A 17476-nucleotide genomic window follows, 5' to 3' on the forward strand; every position below is an offset into this window, starting at 1 on the left:
TATATAAAAAAACTATATTAATTAAATGAAAAGATATATAAAAGTGTTAATAGTTTTTTTTATTAATTTAACTTTTTTTTAAAAAAAAAAAAAAGAAAATCTAAGAATTAAAAAAAAAACAAAAACACTAATATATTTTATTTTTCTAATAATAATCTATTTAAACAAAACAAAAATAAAACAAATATGTATGTATTTGTTTGATTATTATTGATATATTAATTAGATAGATATTAAAGAAAAATATATAATTTAAAAAACAAACTAAAAAGCAATACTTTAGTTGTTCATAAAAAAATTAAAAAAAAATATTACAAAAAAAAAAAAATATCATAAAAAATAAATTGTTTTTCTATTTTTTTTCATTTTAATAGTGGTGGGGTGAGAGCCTCATTCATCAATGATATTCCCATTGCACCAGTGCCTAATATTTTTCATAAAGATTTTTATTTTTTTTACTATTGTAGTTTCACTAGCAAACTGCGAAGGAAAATTCAAAATTGCATATTTAGTTAGCAGTCAGTCTGTTTTTTTGACCTAAAATCAAATCATATCGAATCCGATTGATTGATTTATCTCTTTTAAAATTGACCATCATCATTGATCATTAATAATCATATGATCGATTTATTTGTTTGTTTTGTTTGTTTTGTTTGTTATTCTTACAGGATATCATCTTTGTTCTTTTTAATCTTCTTTACAACACCTTTTCTTGTCATTCTTAAAATTCTGATATCTGTATGTTCGAATCCTGGATGTAAATGTCTTGTTGTGATCTGTGTTGATTATACCGAAAATTAAAGTTTGTTTATATATTAGTAATTTGTTTGTATTTTAATAATAATCATTGTTGGTTAATCTTTTTAGCTAAACACTACTTACGGTTTCTACATCGAAATAAGTTGTTACTTTGTTCATGAAAATAGATTCCGCAGTCATTTGTCTGTGTTCATAACCCAAGTAGATAACAGTGTCAGCCGGTTGAAGTTGTGCCGACTTTATGTAAAGAGGTTCGGCATCATCTGCTCTCTTCTCTGCAACTTGAATATCGTTTTCATTTACCAAATCATCGCCATCTATTTCCTCCTCTTCTTCTTCATCATCTCCATCTTCTTCTTTTTCTTTATTATTGTCGTCTTCGTCATCACTACTATCATTTTGTTGTTTCTTATCATTTAATGTTATAGATGAGAATGTTTCATCCAAATCCTGTTGCTTTTTCTTTGGATGGAATGAGGAGAGATCCAGCAGACTGGCAAGCAACAGATCTACACAGTCGTCTTCATACATCAAATCGGAACCAACGATCATATCGTAGGGTGGATGAAACTTGGATACATCATCACCCCACCACAACTCATCGACCTTTGTCTTTGTCATACTACAATTGTGTCTAACATTATAGTGCAATATATCATGCATACATTTTTGATCTAAAAGATGATGATGACGTCATGTTTATAAATTAATTATTGTTGTTGTTATTATTATTACTATTATTAGTTTAGTTAGTTACCTGTTAAAACAATATCAGATTCTAATAAACTAAGAGTTATACCGAGTAGACCGACACCAGCACCCAACTCGATGACTCGCTTGTTCTTTAAGAGTTTTGAACCGACTTCAAGTTCAAAGTATTTCGACATTACGATCGATGAATCCCATACGGTTGAACCTACACGTGGTCCTTTCGAACTCTGCTTGATATTGATTGTATGTGTTTGGAATGGTAGAATGAAAGGGTCTTTAAATCTCTCATAGTAATCCCATCCTCTAGGTAGATTTAGACTGTGTGGATCGAAACTACCTGTTCCTTTACCATTATTCTTTCCACCATTATATTGATCTTTAACCTTATGTGATCTTCTACCCATTTTCTATCTATATATATTTAACTAGATATATATCTAGATATATATATATATATTAAAAGCAATCTAAATTGATAAAATGAAAATGATGATTCGACCCGCTCGTCTTTTTGCGAAAAATCAAATAAAAATAAAAATAAATTTTAAATTAACAAAAACACACAATAACATTTTTTTTTTTTTAAATTTACTATTTCTTTTTTTGTTTGTTTTTTATTATTATTATTTGAATTACATTTAATATATTATATATATATTAATTATTATTGTTATTGTTATTATTATACGTTTTGTTTTTTAAATCTTGTTTAACATCTCTGGTGATAAATTATCATAGGGACTTGTACAAGTTGCAAGATAGACGATTTCCATCTTTTGTGAATTTTGTTGTTGTTGGTTGTTGAAACGTTGCTCTGATTCTACTTGAATAGAGTTGGTTGTTGGTTGATCCGACATGATATAGTCAGAGTCGTCGTCCAAAGCGATATCGATCATTTCCTTTGAGAGTGCATCGGCTGGATCGAATTGGTGAAGAAGACGACGCCATTTACCGATTTGACCTTCCCAGCTACGCTTGCTGCACACTTGATTCTTGTTTGGTGTTCTTGGGTCGGTCTTCTTTCTTCTTGACTTCTTGACGGCGGCAATATAGGCTTGGTAACCAAGGGTTTGCTTACCAATGTCGATTTGACGTTGACGTGATTTGAGTTTGGCTTCACTTTCTTCTTTTGGTTTTTTGGTTGGTTGTTGAGCGACTGCAACCTCTGAATTGTTGTTTTGCTCGTTGTTGAAGTTGTTAGCATTGTCATTGGTTTGATTAGCACCTACAACAATGTAACCATCGACAATATGTTCAACTGGATCAGTTGGATCGATTGGTTCGAATGGCTTTGGCTTGGCAGCGGTAGTTACCTCAACAATTGGAAGGCCAGTGGCGGCGACTTCAAGATATGTAGTTTTGGCGGTAGCTTCGAATTGCTCAATGCTAATCTTACCTACTGGCTTAAGATGAGCTGGTTTCTTAGTCTTTTGTTGTTGCTGTTGTTGTTGTTGTTGTTGCTTTTGTGCAGACTTTGGTAGGACACTCAACTTAAAGTCGACGGGCAATGGAAGTGGATCGGGAACGAGCTTGGAAGCACTGAATTGTGCTGGCGAAGCAACGAATGGAATCGGTAGGGGAAGTGGGGAGTTGGTAACCGACATCATCATCATCGATGATTTGTATGGGCTGGTTTGGGATGAGAGCATGTGGTAAGCACCACCCCACACGTTGCCGGTGTGTGGTGTCACTGGAGAGGCGTTGAGCGAACTGGCCAAGCTAGAACTGGCAAACACCAGGGAACGAGCTTGTTCGATGGTCTGGTCGATGGCATCGATCTCCGATGGACGCACATTGCACTCCGGACGGTTACGAAGAGACAAAAGGTACTCGACAGTGTGAATAACGGTGGGTTTTGGCAGACGAACAACTTCACCTACTGATACACTATCATCGGTGTTGTTGTCGGCGTCTGTGGTGTTGGTGTTGACAATATCATCAACCAAAAGATCAGTGGTAAGTAACTCTTTGAACGAAGCAGACTCCTCCTGTTGTTGCTTTGGCACAGAGACACTGGTGTATCCATAGGACGAGGTGAACAAGAGGGTATCGGCAGTGACCGCTGTCTTTGGCTTGGCATTGACACTCTTTCTCAATGGTGTAGTAAAAGTAGTAACATTTGTCAGAATATTTGGTGAACCTGGTGTTGGCTTTACAGTTGTAACAATAGACTTTTTCTGAAATTAATTAAATAATAATAATGGAAATAACAATAATAAAATTAGTTTTAAAATTATTTTTCTAAATAATAATCCAGGAATTTATAAATTAATTAATTACCTTGTTGGAAGTTGGAAGATTTTTAATATTTTTAAATAATTGTCTATTTGGTTGATTTGGTGTGTTAAAGCTAGTTGGAATGATGGTTGCCATTTTGTTGTTTTGATATATTACTGACTACTTAAACTAGTGATATTTTTAGCAAAGGAAAAAAAGTTTTTATGTTTTGAAAAAAAAAAAACTCTTGAATATTTTTTATAGGTAGAAAAGAGTAGAGTATTTTTTCAATTTTTTTGATAGAATAGGAGAACTGGCGGAATTTGGTAATTAAATTAACCTGTGGAAATAGATAGAATCTACAGTTGTGTTTTGCCAAAAAAGAAATAACAATATAAGAAAGAGAGATAATGTTGTTATTGTTCGTTGATTTGTAAATATAATCAATTGTTTGAAGATCAATAAAAACCATCAGCAGGTGTGTTGCTCAACCAAAAAGAAAAAAAAATTAAAAAAAAAAAAAACAATAAAAACAATTTTTTTTTGCAATTTTTGACAGTTTATTTTTTTCACATAGGTTCACCCATAGTGTGTCACTAAGAAATTTGAATTTTTCATCACAATCACTATGCGCCAAAATCATCAAAATCTAACGGATTCATCATTTTTAAATTAAAGCGCCAACAGTTGAGCGGGAACATATTAAAAATTGAGATTTTTCTTGGTTTTTGTTTTGTTTAAGAAACACAATGCAAATTAATTTAATGATCAGATCTTTCTTTACTTTTCATTGAATCGATTGAATTGAATTGATTTGCAATTATATGAAGTAATTTTATTTGAATTTTTAAATTGATTTGATTAATTTAAATAATAAATCATTTTTTTATTTCTATTTATTTTTAAAATTAATTACTTTTTTTTTTTGTTTTTGTTTTTTTTTTTGTTTAAAAAAAAAAGAGAGAAAGTAATTTATGTAATGAAAATTGTTATTATTAGATTCTTCTTACTCTTCATCACCTATTGATTGATAATAGTCAAGTAAAAATCCGAGACCTTGCATGTAGAGTTTGAATGGCTCGATGAGATCGTATGGTTTCTCTACGGTAACGAGTGCACCACACTCTGGGATTGTAATCAAAGTTGACAACGATGGATTGAAATGTGAGAAGAGCTCAATGACATCGTCAACATGTACATCGTCTTTACCGACAACCACCAAAATCTTACACTTTAAACCATGAATATCATTTAAATTGATATCATCTTTCCTGTAATTATGATAATGTGAATGTTAATATTTGAAATATATGATTTTTGATAATGATTGATATTTACTTTAGATAGCTTTCAACATAATGACACATATTAACAGTATTGATCATATTCATTTCATTGATGATCGATTGCATGATGTCTGGACTGGTGGTATCGAGTTCACCCAAATGGAAATGTTTGATGAGATAGTTTTTAACGTTCTCTGGGTTCTTGAACGATGGGATCGATTTGAATCCAATCCAATGCTTGACTGTCTCGAGCCATCCGAATGACTTGAGTGCTGAACCAACGAGAATCAAACCAATCACATACTTTGGATTGTTAATAGCAAACTTGGTTAAAACTGCACTACCTGCACCTGACCCTAATCCAATGAATGTCTTTATCCTGTATTATACAAAGCCAAACAAAATGTTAATAATAGCTAATCACAATAATGCAGATGGTGTAGGTAGATAGATACCGACTTGAAATGATCTAAAACATATAGAATGTCTTGTGACATTTGCTCTAGCGATGGATAGTGATTCTCGATATCGGCAGAGTTGTATTCATGTCCTGGTGCTTCAATATGGAGAATATTAATGAATGGTAGAACTGTTTTCATTGCTGGCTGACCAAAGAATGGACTGAAACATGATACATCTTGAAATATTGATTTGTAAGGATTTAAGTTTGTTTGTTAACAATAAGTTTGTTTTTGTTAATGTTTGTTATTGATTGATTGATTGATTGATTATTGATATGATACATACGATTTGTACCTAAATCATGATAGGTTACGATAAATGGTAGTTCAACATGTTCAGAGTTCTCACCCATTCTGAGGTAACATGCCAATTCACCGGACGATGTCTTTACGGTGTGTTTGACTTCACCTGGTTGAGCAGCGATATAGTCGTGTACAACGACATCTACCTTGCTGGAACTGCTACTCAAAGCATTGCCTGAAGTACTCTTTTTCAAACTACCAGAACTCTTATTGAGAGCGGTACCCGATGTGCTCTTCTTCAAACTATCCATTCTTCTTTCCTTATTTTTTTTTGTTTTGCTAGCAGTAAGACGACTGACTTGATTTTTTTTTGTTTTTAAATTTAATATAAAAAACAAAATTGAACTGACTGAACTGATTAATGAAACTCGACTCGTTTATTTATGTATTATGATTGATATAAAACTAATTTGCTTTTTTTTTTATAGTAAATGTTAGCTAATACAATCGAAATATATAATAATATGCCAAATTAAAAATGTTGATGATTTATTATTGTTGAATTTATCTATTTTTTAATTTCTTTTTGGTTTTTTATTAATTAATTATATAAATATTTTATTTAATTTCGAAAATTGATTAACAAATTAATATTATCTATCTTATATCTATCTATCTATCTATTTTATTTTTATCTTTATTAATTAATGAAAAAAAATAATATTTTTTGAAGTTTTTTTTTTTAGGTGGTAGGGTGGTGGTGTTCACAAAATAAAATAAAAATAAAAATAAATATAAACACAAATATATTATAATTATTTTATTTTTATTTATTTTATTTTAAAAATATTATTATAAATAATTTTTTTTTTTAATATTAAACAAATCGTGTTTTTCAAAAAAAAAAAAAAAAAAAACACAAAAAATCAAACCAGGACATGGACAGGGGATTGTCTTTTTAGTTCATGATTTATTTTGGATTTTTAAGCAAAAATAAAAGAAAAAAAGAGTGTTAACACTCTTCATTTCACCTTTAATAGAAATCTGAGATTAACTTGGTTGTCAGGAGTGTCGTGCAAGGTTTTTAAGGGCGAAAAAAAAAAAAAAAAAAACATTTTAAAATCATGAGATCATATTACCCCAAACCAACACTATCACCAAATGAACACTTGATTTTGGATTCACCAATATTCACACACAGTGCGGCATCTGACATGACAGAGTGTCACAAATGTCAAAAAACAACAAGTTTTATTATAAATTCATCAAAATTCACCACTCAACTTTTAGACCTTTGCCCAAAGTGCGCACTCTTTCCATCAAAACGATCATCATATCTCAACCGTATTTTAATTCTGTGAAATAGATATAGATTTTGTATTTATTTATTTGTATTTATTATTTAATTTTATCACATTTTTGTTTGTAATTTAAAATATTTATTTTCCACGATTTTAGTTTCATAAATATCACTTTCATATAATAGTCATTATACGAAAGATGAATTTCATCCATGCGCAGATAATAAAAGAATATTGTTTATTATTATGATGATGACGGGGCTGTTGTTTCTAAGCACATAATTTTTGGAATTTATCTTGAAGTATTTCTTAAGTTTATCAAATATTTATTTTCTCTTATAAAAGGCAAAATGAAACAATCTATTGTAATACTTTATAAAACCAATTAAATTAATAAAAAAATTATATTAATATAATAACAAACATACTTGTCCAAGATATCTTTCATAGTTGTTTTTTGAGAGCAATCTATTTCCATATTATACTAAAGTTCTAATTAATATTTAATTGTAAAAACAAATTTTTAGTTTATATTTATGTTTGATTTTTCTAGGTCTCTTCTAAAAACTCAAAAACTCTATTATTATCTATTGTATCATATTCTCTATAATTTTTGCAAAAAAATCAAAAATAAATCAAGAATATATTACTATCTTTAATTGTTTATTTATTTATTTCAAAGATAGTTGCAGAACGCCTTATTAACTTGTCGTCACTTAGAATAGATTCCCATTGATCTTTTTCGATGGAATATCGAGCACTGCCACAATTTCCACCAGTGATATCCACTCAAACTCTTGATCCGATTTCCACTTTGTAATTGTTTTGTTTTTGATGTTGAAGATCGTCATATCAAATGCATACTCTGATATGCTATATAGAGATCCGTTATAATGACACAAAACGATTTGATATGCACTTGCTACATTTGCTGAACAATACAATCTAAATTGTAAAGTTCTGACATTAAATAGTATGATATTTTTATATCCAAAGACTCTTACCTCATATAGATAGATATGATCTTTTCCATCGTAACACGTTAATACTCGATTGGCGCATATGTTATTTAAAAATTGATCATGAATAACTTGAAATGATTGATCTGCTATCGAGTATCTGATGTATTTTCCGAGATCATCGCACCCACCAAACATGTAAATATACTCTCCAACTTGTATTGATTGGCCGTACAATGGGTTGAAGTCTTTTATTTTTCCAAGATCAGTGATGTTGGAGTTGGATAAATCTATCAATGATGCTCCATCGCGATGTGTTGATAAGATGTAACTGTGTTTGTTTTGATTATTATTTAAACTTGTTGAATTTGAACTGAGTTTGATTGATTGTTTCAATAGATGACCAAGTTGAGTGAAATCAAACTGTTTGAGTTCTAATTTACGATTGTTGGTTTTGTTATCATTATCATTATTGTTATTATTATTGTTGAATGAAGATGATTTAAATTGATTATTATATTTATAGATTAAATCTAATATCATTGAATCACTGTTATTATTATAATTTGATAGAATATCGAGAAGATGTTCATTTGTAGAGGTGGTGTTGCAGAATAACGTTTCATTATTTGATTTGATGAATGATGAAAGTGATTCACTTGAATTGATTGATTTCATGATGAATGGAATTGAATAACTCTCTGTTGTATCATCAAGAAAAGATGATGTTTTAGATGTTTCACTATCATTATTATTACTATTAGTTTCTAAATGATTATATAATATGATAGTGTTGATTAAATGTTTTAATTCTTTAATATTATGATCTATTTGATTGATTATTAACTCTTTATGATCGATGATTGGTTTCTTTAACTTTTGTTCTTCAATCATAAGATATTTATACAACTCTTCAAAGTGTTTGCTGATCTGTTTCTCATCTAATGATAATGAATTGTAGTTTTCTGTTTTACACTTCATCATGTTCCAAATATCATCTAATCTCTTTGATATATAATTAGAACGGTTGGTCGTTTTTGTATCATTATTATCATTATTATTAATATTATTTAATATTTGTGTAAGTTCAAATCTAATATCATCGATATGATCAATGAAATTAGAATGTTCTCTTTCTTTGTTATGATTGATTGAACATCTTGAACACAATAACTTATTGCACTCATAACACAAAGCTTCTAATATTTTTTTATGATCTGAACATTCAAAACTATTACAAATAACTTTGTTATCCATTTCTTCAAATATATATTCTTATGATAAACATACAAGTATAGTTATAAAGATATTATAAATCAGATAGAAACGAATTAAAAAAACATTAAATGACCATCCCAATCAGATTTTTAGATTTTGGTTTGAAAAATATTCTTTGTTTTATTACCATTCTAATATTAATTCAATTTTGTTGTAATCGAAACATTTAACCTTCATTTTAATGATGTCATTAAATTTGAAGTGTTGTATTCTGACTTGATCGATATATATTCCATTCTGTTGGTGGTTATAATCCTTAAAGAAAATGTTGACAACACGATCTGTTTTGGGAAAAATTGTTTCGAGAGCGAACTTGTCCAACTTTTAAAAAAAAAGATACTTAAACTCTCAACATGAATTGTGTACATAGATAAAACACTAATGAATAGTGAGATAATCAAAGCATTTATTACTCTCTTTATACATTTAATTGTATTTATTTATTTATTTATTTCAAAAAGATAGTTGCAGAACGCCTTTTTAACTTGTCGTCACTTAGAATAGATTCCCATTGATCTTTTTCGATCGAGTATCGAGCACTTCCGCAATCTCCACCGATCGTATAAATATAACTCTCTACCTCTGATATCTCGTGGTAAATCATTGGTTTACACATGATTGAAATAGTAAGACTATGGTTGTTATTATTGAGATACTTGATTTCTTTGGTTTGAATGCTGAATCGAATGAATTTTTCGTCAGTGTTGTACAAATAAATATATCCTTTGTGATCAGTGCATCCTGATATCCACTCGAACTTTTGACCCGATTTCCACTTTTTATATGTTTTGACTTTGATGTTGAAGATCGTCATTTCAAATGCACGTTCTGCCATGATATATAGAAATCCGTTATAGTGACACATTATAATTTGGTATGTACTTGCATCTACTTTCTCACAATACAATTCAAATTGTAAAGTTCTTATATTAAATCTTCTCATGATATTATTATTTCCAAAGACTCCTGCATCATATAGATAGATATGATCTTGTCCATCATAGCACACTGATACGGTATAGATGCTATGTAAAACTTGATCATGAATAACTTGAAATGATTGATCTGCTATCGAGTATCTGATGTATTTTCCTAGATTATTGCGACCACCAAACATGTAAATATACTCTCCAGCCTGAATTAATTGAGTGCCATATAGTGTATAGTCATTTATTTCTCCAAGATCAGTGATCTTGTAATTCGATAAATCTATCAATGATACTCCATTTTGATGTGTTGATAAGATATAACTGTGTTTGTTTTGATTATTATTTAAACTTGTTGAGTTTGAACTGAGTTTGATTGATTGTTTCAATAAATGACCAAGTTGAGTGAAATCAAACTGTTTGAGTTCTAATTTACGATTGTTGGTTTTGTTATCATTATCATTATTGTTATTATTATTCTTGAATGAAGATGATTTAAATTGATTATTATATTTATAGATTAAATCTAATATCATTGAATCACTGTTATTATTATAATTTGATAGAGTGTCTTGAAGATATGAATTTTTGGAAGTGGTAGTGTGGAATAACGTTTCATTATTTGATTTGATGAATGATGAAAGTGATTCACTTGAATTGATTGATTTCATGATGAATGGAATTGAATAACTCTCTGTTGTATCGTCATGAAAAGGTGATGATGATGATGTGGTTGATGATGTTTCACTATCATTATTATTATTAGTATCTAGATGATTATTTAATATGATGATGTTGATTAAATGTTTTAATTCTTTAATATTATGATCTATTTGATTGATTATTAACTCTTTGTTATCGATGATTGGTTTCTTTAACTTTTGTTCTTCAATCATAAGATATTTATACAACTCTTCAAAGTGTTTGCTGATCTGTTTCTCATCTGATGATAATGAATTGTAGTTTTCTGTTTTACACTTCATCATATTCCAAATATCATCCAATCTTTTTGATATATGATTAGAACGGTTGGTCGTTTTTGTTGTATTGTTATTATTATTTTTATCATTAATATTAACATTACTATTATTAATATTATTTGATATCTGTCTGAGTGCCATTCTAATATCATCGATATGATCAAGAAAATTAGAATGTTCTATTATTTCTTTGCTATGATTGGTTGAACATCTTGAACACAACAACTTATTGCACTCATAACACACAGCCTCTAATATTCTTTTACGATCTGAACATTCAAAACTACTAATATCTTTGTTATTCATTTTTAAAAGATATCTACTATTATTACTATGATTCTAAATAGGCAAGATTAAAAAATTAAATAAAAAAAAAGATTTAATCAAACACCCTTGATTTTAGATACAAAACTAAGTAATTTAATTTGAAAATGGCTTTGCTCGAATTAAAAAAAAAAAAATGGTTTATGAAAAAAAAATATGTTTAGATGATGATCTTAGGCCATCAGTAACTCATTGCTACTAAAGTCAGTGAACACGCTTTATACACAATCATGGAATAAATATCCAATCAAATCGAAATTGATTAAATAAAATTTATCAAATTAAGAATTGTCAGATAATCAAAGCATTCATTACTGTGCATTTATAATTTTAAATTATTTACTTTATTTATTTTTTTCAAGTTTTCTAAAAAGTATTTCTATTATTATTATTACAGTATAAATAAATTATAACTTTTTAATTGCTTTTAATTAAACAGGTTAAAACTGTGGCATAAAAACAAAAATATCTTTTTTTTTTTTTTTTTTTTCTTCTTCTTGAAGTTCATTTAAAAAAAAAGGACTGAAAAAGTTATCATATTATTGAAATACTTAAAAAAGAACAATATTGTTTCTTATTAAAATAAATACAAATAAACATTAATCCTGTAAAAAAAAAAATTTTGCAAATCAATCTGATTGGTGGTGATTGGGTTGAGCAAAGATTTTTTTTTTTTTTGCAAAAAATTTCCAGACACATAAACTTTGATTTTGAATCAGATCAAAACTGTCGTCATTCACAGCGAGAGGACATTAACCAAAATTCTGAGAGGTTCCCAATCGTATCTCAAATTAATTTTAAGACCAAACACATCACGAGTTAGCCCAAGGATTAATTCCTCAGGCATTCAGAACTTGGATTTTGTCAAATCATCAAAGAAGGGGTTCAATCTCAGCGCTTCAGATAAAAATAAATATCTTTAAAATGAACAAACCACCAACTAATACACCTAAACAATTTACTGATTGATTTTAATTAATATCAAATTCTGTATTTTTGTAAACTATAAATAAGGACTTGTCTTCTCTAATATCAATTATAACTTTAAACAAATATAATAATATATATATACAAAAATGACACATGTACATAAAGCTGTTTTTAATACAAATGATTTACAACCAAACAAGTAAGTTGTTTTGACATACAATACTCATTGGGAATGAATAATATTTATAAAGTTAAAAGGTTACTAATATCAATTATATTCTACCAATATTATATTTCTTTTGTAAATCAAAAAAAAAATAGATTTAGATTGGTTCTTGCAGTTGAAAAAGGAAGTTGGGCTAGAGCCTGTAGAGTTGTAGATGTTATGACCGGTAAAAACAAAGAGCTAAACACTGATGGAAATAACGATCGTATCTATCCAACTTCAACACCAAGCTTCTATTCAAACAAGTTTTGTTATGACTCAGTTTGGATCGATCACACTCAGATCAGTAACATCAGATTAGAGTTCTGGAAGTACAGTGGTACTTGGTCATGGTATCAAAACGAGACTATTGACCTCGCAAACGACTGGAACTACTATTCAAACAAAACCGTTGTATTCATCTGGAGAGACGATAACAGTACAATCACCAATCTAGTTGGCCAAGAATTACCAGCACCAACCGCCAACTTGCCAACCAGAGATATCCTCCCATATTGAATCAATATTACTATAAATCATATTAATAAAACAAAGTATCAAAGTATGTTAAATTGTTAAGATTTTAATTACTTGTGACTGCTTAATAAAAACTCAAACTAGATCATATATATTTTGATTTTGTTAGTTATAAAAGACTTGAGCTTGATTGAATTCGGTTAAAAGTAAACAAATCAATATACCAGTAAATAATAATGGATCACCACAAAAAAGAAAATATCAACAGATCGAAAACTAAAAAAAGAACAAACAAACAACAGTGAAATGAAATGCTAATAATAAAGACAATAAAACAATTAAACAATAAATATTATAAATAAAAATAATAATAATTTATTAAATTTATTTCTTCTTTCCAAACTTTTCAGCTTTCTTCTTTTTGGTTTGCTTTTTGATGTGTTTTGGAATCTTTGTTTTTCTTCGCTCTCTATTTAGTTCTTTGACCAACTTCTTTCTTTCTTTCTTTGGCATATCTTCCAGTTTGATTGGTTTTCCATCTTTATCCAAGATTCCACTGACAACTTCATTGGAATCAGAGTCACTTTCATCATCCTCATCTTCATCTTCACTGTCATCGTCTTCACTATCTTCTTCATCGTCATCGTCATCATTACTATCCTTCTTTATCATCTCTGGAGCATCTAGAGTAGTTGTCAAAGAAGAACTCAAACCCATAATAGTATTATAGAAAACGTCACCACCCGCCTTTGCCTTTGCCAAATCACGATCCAAATCCAAAATCTGATCCAATGTACGTGGAATATATGCATTTCTAAACACTTCTTCTTTAATCTTATCTTCCTCTGTCAAATCACCTCTATCAACAATCTTTTTCTGTAACTATAATATTTTGGTATAAAGTAAAGTAAATAGTGTTATTAATATTGAAAAAACAACCAAATTTGATACAAATAATAATAATTGGATAACTTACAGCATCTAAATATAAATCAATATTATCATCATTAATTGAAATGTCAGTTACAAACTCAAAGAGTTCCTGTGTCAACATGGTTTGTACACCGTTTTTTCTAAAGAAATCGGTGATGTTGGAAACGTCCATACGAAGGAACTCGAGGGAGTGTGGATGATCGTGCTCCACCGATTGCGATACGTCGATGATGAATAATCCACCTTTGTAGTAGAGGATGTTGTACTCTGAGAGATCGGCATGTACCAACCGACACTTGTGATAGAGTGTTCGCATCATCTTGATGGCATCGAGATAGAGCTCGTGGTAACGCTCGTCGGTGAGCACGGCATCCTTTAGTCGCGGTGCAGCATAGCCATCCTTACCGATGAAATTCATAATGAGAATATGATTTCTCAGTACCAACGGTGTCGGACAAGGAATGCCGGCGCTCTTTAGACGCATCAAATTACGATACTCTTTCTCCGCCCAAACCTTGACCATCTTACGCGGGTTGTGCTTGCTGTAGCCACGACGGAAACGGAACTCACCGGTTACATAACGATCACGGTCTTTAAACACCAGGATACTGGTTTTGTACACCTTTATGGCGCGCTCCTCACCGCCGGCCGTCATGGCATGATAGACATTCGCTTCCTTACCAGTGCTGACACAACCGTTGATCTCACTGATAACACCCTTATTGATCATCTTGAACAACATCAAACGTGTTCTTGGATCCAGTACCTGTTCTGTTGTCGCTCTATTCTCTTTATCAGCAATTCTTATACTATAAAATTATAATAATAATATTAACCATTCATTAATAAGTAAGAAAGAATATCGCACCAAAGTTATTCAATTAAACTATCAATCAATAATTACTTACCCTTGTTTATCATCTTTCTTTTTAATTTCTCTAACTTCATTTGATACAGAGTTTGGTAGTGAACGATGAGAGTCATCATCGATTACTCTTCTCATCTGACCTAGATTTATTTTATTCTGATACTTTTGTTCCAACACATTGTTTCTTGGTTGTAGTGATTTATTCAATGATAGTGATGATCTCTCGTGTAATACACGATCTTCATCTTCGTCACTATCGAAATAATCATCATCGCTATAATCATCGTCACTATAATAATCATCGTCATAATATTCTTCATTATTATTGTTATTATTTGTATTATTTGTGTTACTATCTGCTTTACTACTAGTATTTATATTTGCATTACTTATATTTTGAATGGTATTATCACCATTCAAAGTAATATTGCTTCCTTCCATATTTATAACTAAAAATAATTAAACAGAAAAAAAACGAATTTGTCGTTTTTATATAAAAAACCATATTCTCAATTATTTATTTATTAAATTATCTTTCAAAAGTTTTGATAATAAAACAGGAATGTGGTATTAATAAAGAAAATCTATTATTTAATTAAACAATTTCATTTATTTATCTTTTTATTCAATTAAATTGAGAATCGATTTAATTCAACATATTAAAATAAAAAAGAAAGGTTTAACTTTATATAGTTTTAATTGATTATAAAAGTATTGATATTTGTTTGATTTTGAATTCAAAAACAACTTGTTATATATCTTTATAAATAAAAAAAAGATCGCAACTTAAATAAGATTTGTTTTTGTTTATAAAAAAAAAAAAAAAAAAAAAAGTAATTTTAATATTATAGGAGTTTATTAGATGGTTTTGTTTTGTTTGGCAAGTCAGATGTGTGTTAAGTTAGTTTGTTTTGGTGAATGAAGAGTTTAGTCTATGAATTGGTTCTATTATTCCTTTCTTTTCTTTTTGTTTTTATTCATTTGGTTATTGTTGTGGTTGTTGTCAAGTTGTATAATTGATTATTTGATAGGATATAGGGAGGAGTGTAGAGGTTTAGTTGTTGTTGTTGTTGTTGTTGTTGGTATTGTGTATTGTATGTTGTATGGTGTTGTTTAATAATAATTTACATTAATATACATCTTTCTTTCTTTTCTTTTGTTGGTACACCTTCTTTCTTATATTTATCTCTAATCTTTCGTACGATACTATAAAACACATTATCTACATTGATTCTATCTTTACATGAAGTCTCCCAAAATTCACAATTTGGATACGATTGAGACAGTTGTTTACCTTCATTTGTACTAACTTCTCTATGTGAATCTAAATCAATCTATAGATATTCAAAAAAAAAAAAAAAAAAAGAAAAACAAAAAACAATATTAGTTTCAATTCTATTCTTTTTCTCTTATATTGTTATCTATCTATCTTTTCTAATCGATTGATTATGTTGATTAATTGATTGATTGATTGATTACCTTATTACCAACTAAAACAATAGGTACTTCTTCTTCCTCTTTAACTCTAAACAGTTGCTCGACGATGTCTTTTAATTCGATAAAGGTCGACTTGACCAAAATACTATAGACCAATACAAAACCTTCGGCACTCTTCATATAAAGCTCTCTCATCGCAACCAAAACCTCTGAACCAGCTGTATCCAACACTTCGATACAAACATTCTCACCATCCAATTCAAAACTCTTTGTATAGGTATCTTCTACTGTTGGGTCATACTAAATTTACAATAACAATAATAAACAAATTAAACATTAGCAAATCAAGTCAATTCGATACCAATAATACCAATTTAATAATAATGAAAAAAACAAAGATAGATTTGTTTGTTTGTTTTTTTTTTTAGATCGATCACCATCACAACATGTATACATTAACATTTTATATTCATTCGAGAAAGAAATACACTAAATTATTGCAATCGGTCTGTCCAAATATAATAGTCAGTCTAGTCAATCGATTGACATTGTACATAATTCCAAAGATATCTTAAATATAATCGGTATATTTTTTTTGTTTTTTTTTGTTATTTTTTTTTTTCGTAATTTTCGAATAGTGATCGATCTACAATTCTATATGCTGTTGTTGTTGTTGTTGAAGTCGCAGATGATTGATGATTACCTTATCGATGAATATTCCTTGAGTGAATTGAACTGTTAGAGCTGACTTTCCAACTGAACCAGATCCCATAACAGCCACAAAATATTTCGATTTTTGTGGTGTTTGTGATACCTTTCCTTTATCTTTCTTTCCCATCCTTTATATTATATATATTATACTACTATTACTACTACTATTATTATTAATAAATAAGATTTAAGTTTTAGTCTTCAAAATATTGAAAAAATAATTAAATAAAAATAAATAAAAAAAAATAGCAAATAAATATTGATCGTTTTTCTTTTTGGCCTATAATATTTTAAATATATATATGTATGAGTGTTTAGTGAGTGATATTACAAAAATAGTAGTACTTTGTGTGTTTAATTCTTTTTATATTATTATAAAGATATATATAAGAAAAAAACAACAAAAAAAATAATAATAATAAAAAAAAACTAAAATAACTCCCAACAATTATTTTGCTTGATAGATTTTG

At 29.1% G+C, this 17476-nt stretch overlaps 7 protein-coding genes across 7 annotated transcripts; 1 reads left to right on the forward strand and 6 right to left on the reverse strand.

The window, feature by feature from the left end:
- Positions 1-67: 67 nt before the first annotated feature.
- On the reverse strand, positions 68-1874 carry PPL_06683 (uncharacterized protein; the record flags this gene model as incomplete). Its single annotated transcript, XM_020577536.1, has 4 exons — positions 68-71; positions 667-776; positions 883-1433; positions 1517-1874. The coding sequence occupies 4 exons, from the start codon at positions 1872-1874 to the stop codon at positions 68-70; spliced, it is 1023 nt and encodes a 340-aa protein (XP_020431984.1).
- Positions 1875-2168: 294 nt separating this feature from the next.
- Positions 2169-3843, reverse strand: PPL_06684 (histone RNA hairpin-binding protein; the record flags this gene model as incomplete). The annotated part of the gene is made up of 2 exons (XM_020577537.1): positions 2169-3647; positions 3751-3843. The coding sequence occupies 2 exons, from the start codon at positions 3841-3843 to the stop codon at positions 2169-2171; spliced, it is 1572 nt and encodes a 523-aa protein (XP_020431985.1).
- Positions 3844-4693: 850 nt separating this feature from the next.
- On the reverse strand, positions 4694-5988 carry PPL_06685 (NDR family protein; the record flags this gene model as incomplete). Its single annotated transcript, XM_020577538.1, has 4 exons — positions 4694-4958; positions 5026-5352; positions 5433-5610; positions 5721-5988. 4 exons carry the CDS (start codon positions 5986-5988, stop codon positions 4694-4696), a joined length of 1038 nt encoding a protein of 345 aa, XP_020431986.1.
- A 1539-nt stretch (positions 5989-7527) lies between these two features.
- PPL_06686 (uncharacterized protein) lies at positions 7528-9194 on the reverse strand (the record flags this gene model as incomplete). Its single annotated transcript, XM_020577539.1, has 3 exons — positions 7528-7582; positions 7774-7923; positions 8146-9194. The coding sequence occupies 3 exons, from the start codon at positions 9192-9194 to the stop codon at positions 7528-7530; spliced, it is 1254 nt and encodes a 417-aa protein (XP_020431987.1).
- Positions 9195-9663: 469 nt separating this feature from the next.
- PPL_06687 (uncharacterized protein) lies at positions 9664-11427 on the reverse strand (the record flags this gene model as incomplete). The annotated part of the gene is made up of 1 exon (XM_020577540.1): positions 9664-11427. The coding sequence occupies one exon, from the start codon at positions 11425-11427 to the stop codon at positions 9664-9666; it is 1764 nt and encodes a 587-aa protein (XP_020431988.1).
- A 1094-nt stretch (positions 11428-12521) lies between these two features.
- Positions 12522-13099, forward strand: PPL_06688 (uncharacterized protein; the record flags this gene model as incomplete). Its single annotated transcript, XM_020577541.1, has 2 exons — positions 12522-12574; positions 12697-13099. 2 exons carry the CDS (start codon positions 12522-12524, stop codon positions 13097-13099), a joined length of 456 nt encoding a protein of 151 aa, XP_020431989.1.
- A 342-nt stretch (positions 13100-13441) lies between these two features.
- On the reverse strand, positions 13442-17133 carry rio1 (putative protein serine/threonine kinase; the record flags this gene model as incomplete). The annotated part of the gene is made up of 7 exons (XM_020577542.1): positions 13442-13933; positions 14034-14799; positions 14899-15307; positions 15997-16192; positions 16338-16405; positions 16442-16595; positions 16999-17133. The coding sequence occupies 7 exons, from the start codon at positions 17131-17133 to the stop codon at positions 13442-13444; spliced, it is 2220 nt and encodes a 739-aa protein (XP_020431990.1).
- Between the last annotated feature and the right edge of the window lie 343 nt (positions 17134-17476).

This window comes from Heterostelium album (genome assembly GCF_000004825.1).
Source record: "Heterostelium album PN500 unplaced genomic scaffold PPL_scaffold6, whole genome shotgun sequence".
Taxonomy (NCBI): Eukaryota; Evosea; class Eumycetozoa; order Acytosteliales; family Acytosteliaceae; genus Heterostelium; species Heterostelium album.